Below are 16,294 nucleotides of genomic sequence, written 5' to 3'. Positions count from 1 at the left end.
TGCAGTTCTTCAGCAATCCTCATCTCCACTAATTCTGCCCTTGAAGGGTCATTTGCATACTGACTGCAAGTCCGTCGACTGGTTTCAGCTAACAACAGTTAAAAGGCATTGCAGTTTTCCTCATAATCCATCAAAACATTTGCATTCCCCATGCTTCCTGAACAACTTGAAGTTGGTGCGGGAGAGCCATCAAACAAGCAGCAAACAAGTAGATTTCAGACCAATGACTCAAGCAGAAGTTGCAACATCCAGTTCACGCCTGACAGGTATGCGATATTACATGCATTACTTTGAAAGAGAGTGGGAAATTAATCTTATTGCAGTCAAACTTTACCGATCCACAACAGCTGCGTCGCCCTAAGGAGTTAATTGCTGCCGCTGCGCCTCAGCTGTTGATAACTGCAGATTTATGCATTTCATTTTTGTTCTTCGCAGCTCTCACAACAGTTCATCTATCAATCAAGCTGTGTGGAGAGCCGCAAAAACGGGAGTTCTCCTCATTTCACACTATGTAATTTTTTTAGTTGCATTTCTTCTTATACGTTTGTGTGCTTGTATGTTTGTTTCAAAATAACCCACTGAGTGCCTGTTGCCAGTGTGCAGCTGAGGGCATCATAAGCCTGTGGATACCTCTTTGCATCGGTAGTTGAGAGTTTTTCAGGCAATACAACTTTCAGAATTTTCACGTGTGTGTTCAGGGAGTATTTGCTGCCAGTAGGAAGTAGCAGATCGAGCCAAAAAGGCTGCAGGCGGTGATTGCGTGATAAATAAGCAAAATAGAAGGGTTATGAAGTCGGAAGCGGAATGGACTTTCTCTGATTTAAGCTGCAACACAACCAATGAAACGGCCCTGTAGTGTCAGCACTGGAACGTTGGCAGACGCGATCAACATTGGTGAATTCTGCATACCCACATTAAGCAAATAACACAGTTTCACTAGTTTTACCTTTAATTTGATTATTCTTGTAGGGTAAATGCAGGTACAGCGCAGCTTACTGAGGAACTGAGCAAGACTTGAGCGGCCGCTGGACCACTCACATAGCACCGTCTGCTTCTTCTGTTCATGTTTATCGTTCTGTTTCAAACTTGACTTAATGGTTTAATCAAATATATACCTGAAGTCATTGATTCAAGGAAGTTTCAGCAAAATCCGCTTGACGTTTACAGCTGTATGAGATCGTGTCTGCACGGGGACGTATTGGGGACTGTTTCCAGCAGTGGCGACAGCTTGTTCGTCGCTTGGGACAGACGATAGGGCTTTGTAAAATCCATAACTGCCTCCCAAAGCTATAAATATGCCAGAAACTTGTGTGCTTTCTGTAGAAATTGTGGACTGTTTTCAGCCTTTCTATGTCTGTGGCTTGGGTCCTACGCTCACCGTGTAACGGTTGAGGCGGCAGTGCGGAACGCCGAAATAAGAGCGGCAAGGGCGATTTTTTTCAATATATTTCGGGGACTTTTAAGTATTTAAAAAATGTTCAGAAATGAATAGATCTTTTTTGTTGTTGGTGGTCCGTTGAGGCCAGCTGGCTGGAGCGAGTGGGAGGCGCAAGGGAGGCGATCAAAAGGGTAGGCGAGCAGAAACGGCTCAGCTAGCTACGGGTAAATAACAAGAAAAAAGTGAATTTCTCACTGGAAATTCAATGGAATAAAATATTTAGTCAAATTTAAAGATGGTTTTCTCGCGTCACGGCCTAATCGCCGACCCCTGGGACACTCAAGGCTAGCTCTCGCCGCCTCTCGCTCGGTGACTGCAAAGGCGCTGCGTGTCCCGCCCCCTCGCCATGCAACTCCCTGTCTCACATCTTCTTCTTGACCGTTTTTTTTGGTTTTGATTTCCACTTCTGTCGGCCTTTTCAACATTTCCGGTCAACTTTTTTTTTTGTCACAATGGCGCCCATTTTCCAGAGCGCAGCCCTGTGCTTCATGGCACTCTGCGGACTGAAGTCTGCACATGCCGCTGGTGGGGGTGGAGGTTCAGCTGCGTCACCTACGCCGGTGGCAGCAGGAGATGGTGAGTGGCCATTTTGTTCTGTCAACAAAGCCTGCTGTACGTAAGGGCCTAGGACATTTTGCATCGGATTTTGTTTCTTCTTCGCAGACGTGTACCTTGCCCTGAACTTGGCTCGGCGGGGAAGGCTCGCAGTTCGGCTAAATGCGTTGACAAAGCAGCAGACTCTTGTCGATAGCCTTTTGAAGAGCATCCCTACGACGGTCGGGAACGACTGCGGAAAAATCGACAGTGTGACTTCTCAAACGGTAAGCTTGTGGTTTGACGGCCCCCCGAAAGGGAGAATTAAGCCATCTTAATCTATTTTACACGTAGTACTGGCATGGGGTGAATGATGCAGGCCAGTGGATTCGTTGCTACGTTCACCACCGAGCCCAACTACAAGAAGCTGGTGCAGGACGCCCTGAGCGCGGCACTTAAGAAAATGACGTGAGACGTTGTAAGCACAAAATCCCTTGCGCTGCAGGAAATAACACAAGGCGACTTGGACATATGATTTATATGCAGGAAATACCCGACTGACGACAAGTTCAACGTCGCTCCCTGGACAGATGCTGAGGTTGCGAACATCCTGCATGTTCTTTCCTCCGCAAGCACTGAAGTTGGCTGCGCTGTGACTACGAAATGTGCAAGCAAGCAGCTGCTTGTTTGCCAGATGAACCCGAAGCTTGGAACAGGCGCTCCTTTCAGGTAGGTCGGAGAGCTTCTACAAAGGATCCATGGGCATTATTTAATTGCGGAAAATGCCTGAGAAATAGGGTATTTTGTTTTGTTTCATTCTTATTTTCCAAGACTCCTCTTTTTGGGTTTGCAGCGAGGAGTTCTTCAAAGCACTTCAGTCCAGGAGCGACTCCATTGAAGATATGACTGAGGCCGATCTGAAGACTGGCTCGAACTCCGGAATTGTTGCAGTTCCTTCAGTTCTATTTGCGGGTCTTGTTGCAATGCTAGCAACAGCAGCAGCATAAAAGAAAAGATATGAATAGGGCCTTTCAGCAGCAGCAGCAATGTGGGTGCTGCGGGCTGGGGCTGGAGCAGCTTCGCTTCATTTGGAATTTGCAAAAGAAGACAGTCTCGGAGGCACCTGCTTGATAGGGAAAATGTGCAGGGCCGGTGCCTTGCAGCAGCAACAAAGAAAAAGAATTCTTTGAGTCCTCGGACTTGTTGCAAAATTGCAACTCTGCACTGAGACGAATTCGCCAACTCACTTTTTCGCAGTGCTAAATATGGAGCCTTTTTCACAACATTATTCCTTAGCTTTAGATTCCTTCTCCTTTTTTCGAGTCTTATTTGAAAAGTTATTTAATTCTCCTTTAGCTTTAGACTGCAGATCTTTTTTTTATTCCTTTTTCCACTCTATTCTAGGGATATGGCCTATGCAATTTTGTCCAAATCAAAAGTATGTTTTATCTAATAGTGCATGCACTAGGCGGATACAAGGAAACGTGTATTTGGAAAACAAGTGATATTAAAAGAGGGTATGATATTCGAACAAGTTATAGAGGCTACAGGTCGTCGACAATTGCGCCGATTTAAAAAAGGTATTTACTTTTAGATGAGCTCAAGATGGTAGAGGAAGGCTCCACAGGCGCGGGTTAATGAAGACAAAAGTGGTTTCGTTAAGACAAGAAATCCCCTTTTGCCAAATTTGTTCCATTTTATTCTCGCTGGGGCTTCCACACGGGGGTTTAGACTTTCGCCTTTTGTTTTTTTTTCGAATTTCCTAATAAACATTTCGTTTGGGCAAAAGTATTATTATTTTATCGAGCCACCCAGCCCCTGAGATGTACGTACACCAGAACCTTTCTGGCTTCAGTTTCTTTAAGCGTGTCTGTCTGCTGCTTCCCTAGGGGCTTTTAGCAGCAGCAGAAGTCAGAAATGACTACAGGGTGCAGCAGAGGAAGCAAAAGTGACCAGTGGTCACGCAGACTTGTGTCCAACCCTTCGTACGGCTGTTTGCTGCTATTGGCTTGACCAGTTCTTTACTGCAAGCCCCAGCAACAGGCTGCGCTAGGCTGGCTTTCTAGCTGCAGCAGCAGCACAGCTATTATCAGCAGCAGCAGCAGCAGCTGCTGCTGCTGCTGCTGCTGCTCCTGCTTGTATTCGCGTGCTGCGGCCTTGGGGCCTGCGGCTCCGGGGGCTGCACGCAGCATCGTGCGCATTTTTGAAATGCTTATGGAGCTTTTGTTGCAGCTTTAGGATATTTAAAGAAGAATAAAGTTATGAAATAATCTTTATTTCTGAGATTGTGGCAGCCAGTGAGGGCTTAGAGCCCCCTGTGTTGCCGCCGAGCGGGTGGCCAGGGGTTTCAGAGGCCCCAGCAACCCCGAAAGGGTGCTTATGCTCGGGCTAAAAAGGAGATTCTGCGGCTCAATAAGTCTTTTAAATAAAAAGGAATTTGATAATTCAAATATTTTGCAAAGACAGCCTGAAATTCGGCCTCCAGGCCGAGGCCCCCAGGGGCCCCAGTGCACATAGGCAGGACCGGTGCGGCGGCGGGCCCCGTGAGGCTCCTTAGGGTTTAGAAGAATAAATTAAAAACTTCAATTCAACCCATTTTTTTGCAGTATAAATTCAAGTGAAACCTCTGGATTTCGGCGGGCAGCAGCAATGCAGCTGCAGCCGCCTGGCTGTCGAGACACCGCAGAGGCATGCGTGTGGCGCCAGGGGCTGCTGCAGCAGCAAAAGCTCCCAAACCCCCAACTGCAGCAGCAGGCTCTGCTGCGGTCTCCCGCCGGCACAGCAGACCTGTAGGCTTTCCGCTGTCCCAGCAGCAGCAGCAGCTGCACAATCAGCAGCAGCAGCAGCAGCAGCTTTCTGGCCGCTGCCGACGCCAGAGCTCAGCCGGCTGAAACCTGCAGAGGACCCCGAAGTCCAAAGGAGCCTTCGGCTGGCGTTCTTGTGCCTTCTGTTCAGGGCCTTCTATGCCGGAACAGCAGCAGCAGTGGCAGCAGCGGCAGCAGCAGCACCAGCAGCAGACTGTGGACAGCAGCACGCAGGCTCAGCAGCCACGTCCACACCTGGACTTCAAAGCCTCGAGCTCAGCATACACCTGAAACGCGGCAGAAGCAGCAGCAGCTGCTGCTTGCTCTTCCTCATGGAAGGAGAGCCCCAGGAAGACCCCCACCAATTGCAGCCACTGCAGCAGCAGCAGCAGCAACTGCAGCAACACCAGCAGCAGCAGCGGCAGCCGCAGCAGCACAGACATTTTGGCTTCTGGAGAAGGTCCCGCCACGCAGGGATGCATGCCTCCCTAGGGCAGCACCAGGGCCTGCTCCCGCACCAGCTGCAGCAGCAGCAGCAGCAGCAGCAGCCAGAGCAGTCTCTGCTGCTGCTACAGGGGCTTTTGCCGAATAGCCGCTCTTCTTCCTCCCAAAAACTGCCGTTGCAGCAGCAGCAGCAACTGCAGCAGCAGCAGCAGCAACTGCTGCAGCAGCAGCAGCAACAGCAGCAGCAGCAGCAAACCCACTGGGAAAGACTGCAGCAGCAGCAGCTGCGGCTAGAACACATACGAAGGATGCAGCGGCATGTTGCAGATCGGCAGCTTCAGCTTCAGGAGGAGCTCAGACAGCCGCTAAGCCACCGCCACCGCCTGCAGCAGCAGCAGCAGCAGCAGCAGCTGCAGCAGCAGCAGCAGCAGCTGCAGCAGCAGCAGCAGCAGGTCTTTGCGCAAGCCCAGGGAATTTCTTTGCCCTCGCCAGACCTGGGTTACGTACACTCGCGGCAGCAGCATCTGCTGCAGCAACAACAGCAGCAGCAGGAAGACCTTTACCAGCAGCAGCAGCAACAGCTGCAACAGGAGCTACAGCAGCAGCAACTGAAGCACCACAGGGGGTTATCGACAAACCTCCAAGACCTTTCAGAGCCACAAGGTGCTTCTGGATCTATGCAACAAACAGAACAGGAGCAGCAGCTGCATCAGCAGCAGCTACAGCTACAGCAGCAGCTACAGCAGCAGCAGCTGCAGCAGCAGCAGCAGCATCAAGCACAGCGGCGCCCAGGAGCTCGGTGCGTCAGCACGGAAAATTCAGCAGCAGCAGCCGCAGGGGCGAGCTCAGCACCCGCAGCAGGAGCACCTGCCCGCTCAGCAGCAGCAGCAGCAGCAGCCCCTGCAGCAGCAGCAGCAGCAGCAGCAGGTGACCTTGAAGCTAGCAGCGAATGGCTGCCACAGGAGCTTTCCAGGAAGCAGCAAAGCCGCCAAGGCCCCTCCAGTCGTTCTGAAGCTCACAAGAAGCTGCTGCTGCAGCAGCAGAACCAGCATGAGCAGCAGCAAAAGTTCCTGCAGCAGCAACGGCAGCAGCAACAGCAGCTGCAGCAACAGCAGCTGCAGCAACAGCAGGCTCTGCAGACTGAGCTTCAGCGTAGCTCACTTCAGCAGCAACGCCTGCAGCAGCAGCAGCAGCAGCACAAGATGCGCCAGCAGCAGCACCAGCAGAGGCCAAAAGGGGAGCAGCAGCAGCAGCAGCAGCAGCACTGGTCCAAGCTGCAACCCATGCAGCAGCAGCAGTCAATGCAGCAGCAGCAGTCACTGCAGCAGCAGCAGTCACTGCAGCAGGGTTTAGGGATTAGGGTTTAGAGTTTGGGTTTAAGGTATAGTGAGCATGCGAGCAGGCGGGGATTTTTGCTTCTGCAACTTTTGCTGCTGCTGCTGCTGCTCCTGCTGCTGCTGCCCTTAATGGTGTTTCGGGAGTTGTTGGAGCTGCTGTTGTTGCCGTCTGCTGCTGCTGCTGCTGCTGCTGCTGCTGCTGCTGCTAACTGTGTTGCTGCTGCTGCGGCTGCTATGGCTGCTGCTACTGTACGCCGCTGCAGCTGTAACATTTGCCCTTACCGTCAATTGCTGCTGCTTCTGCTTCTGCTGCTTCTGCTGCTGCTGCTGCTGCTGCAGGACTTTGACAGCCCGCCTCCGGCCCGCTACGTGGTGGAGGTGCTGCTGCCGCAGCTGCAGCAGGAGAGCAGCAAAGCTGACTGGCGGCAGCAGACGCAGGCGCTGCTGAACCTCCGCCGGGTGGCCAAATTCCACACGGCTCTCCTGACGCAAGGTAACACGCTGCTGCTGCTGCTGCTGCTGCTGCTGTTGCTGCCGCTGCTGTGGCATGCAGCGGCGCCTTATCATTGTGAGACAGTTGCGTTCTTTTTGCTGCTTCAACACCGCAACGGCGGCCCCTTCCCGTCTTTGCATCCGCGCTGCTGCTGCTGCTGCTGCTGCTGCTGCTGCTGCTTGGAGCAGACTGCATCCGCCGGCTGTGCAGCGCAGTTTTGTCTTTGCTGAATTCCCCGCGGAGCTCTTTGGCCAAAAATGCGGCCATAGCGCTCAGCGACCTCTTTTGCTTCGCCCGTGGAAAGACGGTGGGCAACTAGCTGGCTAGCTAGCTAGCTAGCGGGCTAGCTAGCTGGCTAGCCAGCTGGCTAGCTGGCTGGCTAGCTGGCCAGCTAGCCAGTCGGCTAGTTAGCAAGTTACTTAGCTATCTAGTTAGCTAACCAGCCAGTTGACGAGCTGGCCAGCTGGCAAGGTAGCTAGCTAGCCAGTTAGCCAGCTAACTAGCTGGCAAGTTGGCTAGCTAGCCAGTTAGCTAGCTAGCTAGCCAGTTGACTGGCTAGCCACCCAGGTAGCTTCCTAGGTAGCTAGCAGGCATGCTCACCACCTAGAGAGCTACCAGGCTAGCAGCTAGCTAGCTAGCTCATCAACCAGTTGAGTAGTCAGCTTGATAGCTCTAACTACCAAACTGGCTGATGAGCTGGCTAGCTAGCTAGCTAGCTAGATAAGTGTGTAGCTAGCTAGGTGGCTAGCTAGCTATCTTGCCAGCTAGCTGCTGGAGCTAAACGTGAGGCAGCAAAGCCGCACTGGCCAACGCTGAGCCAGCTGCTGCAGCGCCCTAGAAACCAAAGAACTACTCTCCAGCTAGCTAGCTGGCTGCCAGTATGCTAGCTAGCGAGCTAGCTAGCTAGCTTGAGAGGTTCGCTGTGCCCTCTGGTTTGTCTCTTCAGGACTCGGCGGTCTCGGAGGTCATCGACGTCTGCCTCAAAAAAGTAAGAAGGGAAGCAGCAGCAGCAGCAACAACAGCAGCAGCAACAGTTGCTGCTGCTGCATTTTTGCCGGAGCAGCTAACAAAGGAATCAGCAATTAAATAATTAAATAATTAAATAATTAATAAATTAATTAATTAATTATTTTGTTTGTTTGTTTATTTAGAGCTGCCAGTCTGTGGAGTTCCTGGCCGAGGCCTCGCGCGCTGTGCTGCACTCCGTGTGTCTTTTTGCTTCCGAGCTGAAGGCCTTTGCTGCCTTTACTGCTGCAACAGCTAACGCGTACGCTGCTGCTGCTGCTGCTGCTGTTGCTGCTGCTGCTGCTGCTGGTGCAGGCGTTCTTGCTGCGGCGCTTGACGCCGTGCCGCTGCGCCGAGAGTTGCTGCAGCTGCTGGCAGCGCCTCTGTTCCTGCAGCTTGCGTTGCTGCTGCGCTTGCTGCTGCTGCTGCTGCATTTGATGCTGCCGCTGCTGCCTCTGCAGCATGCGGGATGATATGCAGTCGCTGCTGCTGCTGCTGCTGCAGGAAGCACCAAGGGGCTCGTTGCGTGGGAGTTTGCTGCTTAGCATTTTTAATTGACAAGTACAGACGGGGGCCTCCTGATGCTGCTCCCCTAGTAGAATTGCTGCTGCAGGTGACTTCAGCGTGCTGCTGCTGCTGCCGCTGCTGCTGCTGCTGTTGCTGCTGCTGGAACTGCAGTTGCCATTGCTACTGCTGTTGCTGTGCTGCTGCTGGCACAAAAGCAGACGCCGGTGGTGGCGGTCGCTTTGAGGGTTTAGGTTTTAGGGTTTAGGGCTTAGGGTCTGAGGGGGCTTTCCTGCAGACTTCAGGAGAGGCTTCCTCGGACCTCCGTGCTGCTTCCCGTGTGGCTCTTTGGCTGCTTTTTGAGTGAGTGCTTAGACTGAATTTTTAGGGTTTAGCTTCGCTGGAGCCCTAGGGTTTAGGGTTTAGGGTTTAGGGTGCAGCTAGGGTTTAGGGTTTAGGGCCTAGGGCTGATTCTGCGTGCTGCACCAGCTTCCCGGGCTGAGCAAAACCTCGACTGAACTCTGAAACAGCAGCTAGAAGCTCATTTTTAGGAATTTAGGGTTTAGGGTTTAGGGTTTAAAGTTTAGGGTTTAGGGTTTGGGTGTGTCTACAGCGTGATGTCGGGCGCGGAGTGGAGAGCAGCAGGTGTATCTTCGGAGCAGCTGAAGTCGGTGAGGAGAGTCTGAGGCATTTTTATTTTTTTGAAAAATCATGAGAAGTTCTCTTGTTTAATAATTGAATAAAACGAAGATATATTTATATAAACATATATTTATATCTATTTATTTACCTAAAGTTAGCTAAATATTTACTTTGTTGCTGCAGCAACTGCAGCAACAAGACAGTCTGCGGCTGTTGTAATTAAATGCAGCTGCTGCTTCTGGTGGCCAAATTCAATACACGAACAATTGAGATTAGGAAGCGAATGCATCGCAACCTAATTTGTGTGTTTAAAATTAAGTTAATTAATTGGATTTTAATAAATAAATAAATAAATAAATGTTTTTATTTATTTATTGATTTATTTCTTCTCAGGCGCAGGCAGTGGCTGTAAAGACGACTGAGGCGGACGTGACTGGGGTGCTGCAGAGCGTTTCTTCTTCTCTCGGCGACTTGAAGCCAATGAGTAATTAAATGAATTGAAATAATTGAAATAAAATAAATAAAAAAACTTAATTCGAACATTCCGTTTATTTAAATGTGCAACCGCGGCTAAAAAAGCAGCACTTCCGTGCTGCAATTTGTTTCCGCTCTCCTAAGGTGTATGTACACCTCGAGGTGTATGTACCACCCCGTAGCTTTTGTCCGGTGCTGTTAATGCTATATTAAACCTCATAATAATTGTTTTTAGTGGCCTTCGACGAGTTTTTTGTGCTGCATTTATTTTTATTGGTTTCAAGTTTATTTTGCTGCTATCTTTCCGGGTGTATGTACAGCCTCGCTCTCTAGGAACAGCCCCGGCAGTTTTGCTGGGCGTCACCCTCGTGGCCATTCCGAAGAAAACAATTGATTTAAAGAAACAAATTCAAATTGAAATTTATCAATTTGAATTATTAAACTTAATTGGGGCACAAAAACTGAAGCAAAAAGAAACGAACGCAAAAGCAAATGCCACCAAACCCCGGCGCGTTGCTGCCGACAGAACCCCATTTCGCTTCCTTTCTTTCGCTATTTGGATCATTGTTTTGTTTAATTACATCAACTTAATGGCATTTATGGAAACTAAACGGAAAAATAGTTAAATTAGACTATAGAATCGAATCTTAGTGCCGCTGTGCGTACACCGCAGAACTTGCCAACCATGGGGGCAAAAATGTAGTTTTCGGAGCAGTAAAAACTAAAAAGATGCATTATAGGCCATCCCATTTGCTCTTATTGTCCCCAAACCCCCAACCAAACAAGAATGTTTGCACGAGGGGCTGCTGCGGGAAACCCAGGGGCCCCCAGAGTAGCAGGGGCCCCTTAGAGGGCCCCTGATACTCTGGGGGGCCCCCAGCTGCCTGCAGCCAAAGGCACAGGCACGGGAGGCTCTTCATGCCCTCTTTGGGGGCCCCTTGGGGGCCCCTAGAAAGAAAGAACAATGGCTGTACCTTAACATCTTTGGGGGCCCCTTTGGGGGCCCCCATGAAAGCTAGTAAGGGCCCCCTTTGCAAATTTCTGCTGCGCATTTGCTGCTTAAGGTAATATCTTCAGGTGTATACGCACCAGAAAACATTTTGAAGTACAAAAGGGCCCCTTTGGGGCCCCTTTTCGGGTCCCCTTTAGTGCCCTTTCGGGGCCCCCTTGGGGCCCCCTTAGGACCCTTTTGGGGGCCCCTCAGGGGCCCCTTTGGACCACTTCGGGGCCCTTAAAGGAGGCCCCCTTTGGAGGCTTTCAAAGTGGGCTGTACTGCTGCCATGGCCGACGACAGCACATACAGGCCGCGGTTTGCTTCTGCTGCTGCTGCTGCTGCTGTTGTTGCTTTCAAATTTGGCGCAGCAACACAAATCCCGGGGAATCTGCAGCAGTGCTCCTTTGCTGCTGCTGCTACCAATGCTGCGTTGTGTCTTCCCCGCTGCTTTTCCCGATGCTGCTACCATACCGCTGCTGCAGGTGTTGCTTCTGCTGCAGCGGTGCTGCTGCAGGAATAGCTGCTGGAGCTGCTGCTGCTTCCTGTGAGCCTTCGGGCCATTACTCTTTACCAGGACTTCGTCTCTCGAAGAGTTCAGTGTTTCGTTCTTAGTATTTCTTTCTCAAATTTTATTTTAGTTTCTTTTCTTGTAGTTCTGATGGCCTTCAAATTGTACTCAATTCTACTAAGGAAGCAGCAGCAGCAGCTGACCACTCCAAACTGCAACTTTTGAGCTTGCCCACTTTCAGATTGCGGCGGCGGCGGCAGCAGCAGCAGCAGCAAAAGCAGCACCAGTAGCACCCCTAGGAGTAGCACTAGCAGCAGCAGCAGTAGCAGCAGTAGCAGCAGCAGCAGCAGTAGCCCTCACTGGCAGCACCAGTAGCTTTAGCAGCAGCACCCAGAAAAGCAGCAGCAGCACCTGGAGTCCCAGCGGCACCAAGACAAGCAGCCGCAGCAGCAGTAGTAGCAGAAGCGGCAGTAATAGCAGCAGCAGCGGCAGCAGTGATAGCAGCAGCAGCAGTAATAGCAGCAGAAGCAGCAGCAGCAGTAATAGCAGTAATAGCAGCAGAAGCAGCAGCAGCAGAATTAGCGCGTTTAGGATCTTTTTAAAATTAAGATGATTTGTAATTATAAGTGGATTTATTTGTCCTGCGGGCACCTTGAGCCGAGTGGCTGCCCCACTTCTGCTGCTGCCCGTCCGCAGGGCTCCCCCAGCAGCAACAGCAGCAGCAGCAGCAGCAGCAGCAGCACCATGAAAAGCTTTGAAAAAGAAATGACACTTCTTTTGCTTCACACAAAGGAAACAAATCCAGAAGCAGCTCCTGGGTACCGCTGCACTTGAAAGAATCTGTGGGGCCCCCCAGCAGCAAAGCTGCTGCTGAAGTGAACCAGCCGGTACAAAACCAGGTCCCAGGGGCCCCCCCCTACTTCTTCCTTGCTCAGCTGCAGCGCAGCAGCAGCAGCAGCAGCAGCAGCAACGGTGGCAGCGCGGCCCGCAGTGCTGCAGCAGCAGCAGCAGCAGCAGCAGCAGCGGTGGCAGCACGGCCCGGAGTGCTGCAGCAGCAGCAGCAGCAGCAGCAGGAATGATAACAGCCTCTCGTGCAGTGCAGTCGCGGCAGCAACAGCAGTTAAGTGCAGCACCGCTAGCGCCTGTGGCAACACACAGCAACAGCAGCAACAGCAGCAGCAGCAGCAGCAACGGCAGCAACAGGAACGGCAGCGACGGTGAACAGTGAAGGCAGCAGAAGCTGCAAACGCCGCAACAGCAGCAGCAGCAGCAGCAGACTCGGCGATATACCGCAGTTGCAACAAGAAGCAAGACAAAATTCGAGAGCAGCAGCAGCAGCAGCAGCAGCAGCTTGAAGAAGACCTACCCCTCTGTTGTAAAAGTCCTGTATGGTGCGTCTCACTTTAGGGTCTTCTCTTGCTGCTGCTAAGGTAATGTGGTCCATTTGCTTCAGACGCAGGCAGCAAAGCTGCTGCTGCTGCAGCTGCTGCTGCAGCTGCTGCACCAGCGGCAGCAGCACAGGACACTGCAGCGGCAGCAGCACATGGCCATCATCTGTTGCCATGGCCCTCGGCGTCCCCTCACATCGCAGCCCCCCTTCCTGCTGCTGCTGCTGCTGCTGCTGCTGCTGGCCGTGGTGCTGCTGCTGCTCCTGCTGCAGCTGCTTGACAGCTGCAGCAACGTGGGCCTCCACTGCTGCGATGTCTGTACACCTGAAATAGCCCGAGACAGAACAGTGCAGCAAATAACAAAAGGAATCATCGCAGCCAAAAGCAGCAGCAGCAGCAGCTCTTAGCGAGGCTAGCTGCTGCTGCAGTTTGCTGCCAGCGCCGGGCTCCAAGTGCAGTATGTACCGGTCCCCTTCCTGCTGCTGCTGCTGCTGCTGCTGTTGCCCCTGCTGCTGCTGCTGTTGCTGCTCTTGCTGCTTCTTCAGGTCTTTACCGCGCTGCAGATGCAGCTGCTGCAGCTGCAATTGCTGCAGCTGCTGCACTCCTCCCAGCTCCTGCTGCAGGTTCAGCTGCAGCTGCGGCGGCTGCGGCGTGGCCGCTGCCACTGCAGCCGCTGCTGCTGCTTGCCCATGCTGCTGCTGCAGCGCAGCAGGCATTGCTGCTGCTGTTGCTGCTGCTGAAGCCAAAGCCGATGAATCAGGCTGGGAAGCGGCGGGGCATGGTGTGGGGGACTCGGAGCAACAGCAAGGCTCCTTGTCATCTGCTGCTGCTGCTGCTGCTGCTGCTGCAGGCGCCCTTGGCCTCAGCAGCAACTGCTGTCGCTGCTGCTGCTGCTGCCACAACTGAAAAGGAGGTCCCGAAAAAAGAGACAATCCGGGCCCCACATGCAGCAACGCAGGTGCTGCAGCGCTGCAGCAGCAGAACCGCTGCTGCTGCTGCTGCTGCTCCCCACCCATGTACAGCTGACGTCTCAACGCCGTGCTGCAGTTCTGTCTGTTGCAAAGGAAGCTATGAAACTGCGGCTGCTGCTGCTGCTCCCGCTGCTGCAGCTGCTGCTGCTCCCCTTGCTGCGGACACAGCTGCAGCTGCTGCGAAGCCCTTACACCCGAAGCCATGCTCATGGCCCCGCTGCTTCTTCTGCTGTTGCTGCTGCTGCTGCTGCACTAGGATAAGTCCGGACGCAGGAGGAAGGGAGCAGCAGCAGCAGCTGCTGCTGCAGTCCTTCCAACGAAAAAGCGCAGCGGCCGATGCAGCGTTCACAAAAGCTCCGAATCTGCTGCTGCTGCTACTGCCATTCACAGGGTAGCCAGTGGCCTAGCTGCTACTGGTCCCGCTGCTGCTGCTGCTGCTGCTGCTGCAGCTGCCTCCATGAAATAACGCGAAGCTGCAGCAGTAGCCGCTGCTGACGCTGCAGCTGCAGCTGTTCAGGACAAAACCGAGGGTCCAACAGCTCCCGCTGCGGCCGCTGCTGCTGCTGCTGCAGCAGCAAGACAGCTGTGAAGAACAGCAAGCTTCGAGACGCCGTCGAAGCTGCTGCTGCAGCTTCTGCTCCGCCAACTTCGCCGTAAATCTTCTTGTACCTCTGCTGCTGCTGCTGCTCATGCTGCTGCTGCTGGAGGTGTGTACGGGTATGCAGCCACCGCGCCTTCTACCTGTGTGAGAGCAGCAACAGCGGGAGGAGGCGCCCTCTCGCTGCTGCTGCTGCTGCTGCTGCTGCTGCACTCAACATTTCCTAAAACTGAAGCCGCGAGAGACAATATGTGCAAAATGTTTAGAAAAAGGGAAAGAAAATAAAACAATGTGCAAAAAAAAGCCCCAGGACAAGACGCTGGTGCGCTCAGGGCGGCAAGCTCGACGGAAGGACGCAGCAGCAGCAGCAGCGGCAGCAGCAGCAGCAGCGGAACAGCGAAAGCAGCAGCAGCGGCAACAGCAAGCGACTGCGGGGAAACACCGGGACACAAAGGCAGCGAAATACTTCTGCAGTGAGTCAGAAAGAATAAAAATAAATAAATAAACGAAAAACATGAAGCATTTATTGCTGCTGCACTAGCTGCTGCAGTGTACAGACACCAGCGTACCTGGCGGGTCCGCCGCTCTGCTGCTGCAGCAGCAGCAGCAGCAGCTGAGTTTGATGCTTCATTTGAATTAAATAATTGAAATGCCAACAATAATTCAAATTAAAAGAATAAAGACGGCTGAAGGCAAGCCCAATCATCCCCAGCAGGTCGCATGAGGTGTCTGTACACCCAAGGAACTGCAGCAGACAGCCAGGAATGAACTAAAGGCATTATTCGTCAGCAACAGCAGCAAGAGTGTTTTGCTGAGCAGCAAAAAGCCGAAGAGCTGGGCAGATTCGACAAAACTCACGCTGCTGCTGCTGCTGCTGCCGCTGGTTCTGCTGCTGCAGAGGGTGTGGGGCCCCCGATTCCCTAGAGGAGCTAGCGAAGCAGCGAAAGCCCATCAGCACCGTGTTGCTGTTACATTTGCTGCTGCTGCTGCTGCTATTGCTGCTGCGGTTGCTGCTGCTGCTATTGTTGCTGCTGCTGTTACCGCTGCTGCTGTGGAGCCCCTAGTCAGTTCCACAAACCCTTCCATATTCCTGTATCGTCTCCAGCAACAGCACCAATAGCAGCAAAAGCAGCAACAAAAGCCGCAGCAGCAGCAACAACAGCAGTAGCAGCACAAGCAGCAGCAGCAGCAACTACCGCAGCACTGTGCAAGCGCCTGCTGCAGCCATAACCGGGTAATGGGGACGGCAGACACAAGAGTAACAGCTGCTGCAGCAACAGCAGTAACCAGCAACGAAGACAGCAGTGGCAGCAGCAGCAACAGTGGCAGCACCTGTAGAAGCAACAGCAACAGTAGCTGCAGTAACAGCGGCAACAAATGCAGCAACAGCAGCAGATAAAGTTAAGCCGCAGCAGCAGCACCAGCAGGAGTGAGATTTGCACGCTCGGTCAGAAGCTGCTGCAGCTGCTGCAGCTGTAGCAGTAGCAGCAACTGCAGCTGCTGCAGCTGTTCCTAGCTGCTGCTGCAGCTGCAGCAGCAGCTAGGCAACAACGTTACAGACGCCATGAAGTTTATTTCAATACAAAGTTCAGTCTGCAGCAGCAGCAATAAAAAGCGGTACAACACTGCTGCTGCTGTTACTACTACTGCTGCTGTCGCTGTTGCTGCATTTGCTGCTGCGCGGTTCGCGCCTCCATCGCTGCACACAGCAGCACCGCGCTGACAGCAACCCAGCAGCAGCAGCAGCAGCAGCAGCAGCAGCAGCGCGGCCCCTTGGCCGTGACCTAAATTTCTCCGCTGCTGCTGCTTGCTGCGGGTTCCTGCAGTGCAGCACATTCTGTCTTTGCAGCACTTGTGGCTGCTTTTGCTGCTGCTGCTTTTGCTGCTGCTGTTGCTGCAGTTGCTGCTGCTGCTGAACTGGCGCTGCAGCCAGCCGTGAAGGTAACACCTGTCTCATGCAGCTGCTTGTGCTGGTCTTGCCGTTGCTGGTGCTGCTGTTGCTGTGCCTGCTGCTGCTTCTGCAGGTAGAGAAGGCCTGATGATGCTGCAGCATTTGGCTCTGCTGCCTTCAGCTTCGTGGCTACCGGAGCAGCAGCTGTGTCTGCTGCTGCTGCAGCCTGCGAAACCGGTGGCAGCGGGGCAACAGCAGCAGCAGCAGGA

General features: G+C 52.9%; 3 protein-coding genes across 3 annotated transcripts; 2 read left to right on the top strand and 1 right to left on the bottom strand.

The window, feature by feature from the left end:
- Positions 1-1,890: 1,890 nt before the first annotated feature.
- Positions 1,891-2,979, top strand: ETH_00001975 (SAG family member; the record flags this gene model as incomplete). Its single annotated transcript, XM_013372738.1, has 5 exons — positions 1,891-2,014; positions 2,102-2,259; positions 2,352-2,440; positions 2,519-2,701; positions 2,826-2,979. The coding sequence occupies 5 exons, from the start codon at positions 1,891-1,893 to the stop codon at positions 2,977-2,979; spliced, it is 708 nt and encodes a 235-aa protein (XP_013228192.1).
- Positions 2,980-4,621: 1,642 nt separating this feature from the next.
- ETH_00001970 (uncharacterized protein) lies at positions 4,622-9,693 on the top strand (the record flags this gene model as incomplete). The annotated part of the gene is made up of 10 exons (XM_013372737.1): positions 4,622-4,761; positions 4,928-6,581; positions 6,897-7,050; positions 7,239-7,357; positions 7,997-8,083; positions 8,202-8,317; positions 8,517-8,581; positions 8,835-8,922; positions 9,173-9,230; positions 9,595-9,693. 10 exons carry the CDS (start codon positions 4,622-4,624, stop codon positions 9,691-9,693), a joined length of 2,580 nt encoding a protein of 859 aa, XP_013228191.1.
- Positions 9,694-11,959: 2,266 nt separating this feature from the next.
- On the bottom strand, positions 11,960-13,746 carry ETH_00001965 (uncharacterized protein; the record flags this gene model as incomplete). Its single annotated transcript, XM_013372736.1, has 2 exons — positions 11,960-12,112; positions 12,544-13,746. 2 exons carry the CDS (start codon positions 13,744-13,746, stop codon positions 11,960-11,962), a joined length of 1,356 nt encoding a protein of 451 aa, XP_013228190.1.
- Positions 13,747-16,294: the final 2,548 nt, after the last annotated feature.

This window comes from Eimeria tenella, genomic scaffold, assembly GCF_000499545.2.
Source record: "Eimeria tenella Houghton genomic scaffold, Eth_scaff106, whole genome shotgun sequence".
NCBI lineage: Eukaryota > Apicomplexa > Conoidasida > Eucoccidiorida > Eimeriidae > Eimeria > Eimeria tenella.
Note: the sequence above shows the minus strand (reverse complement) of the source record. Positions and strands in the feature narration are given on the sequence as shown.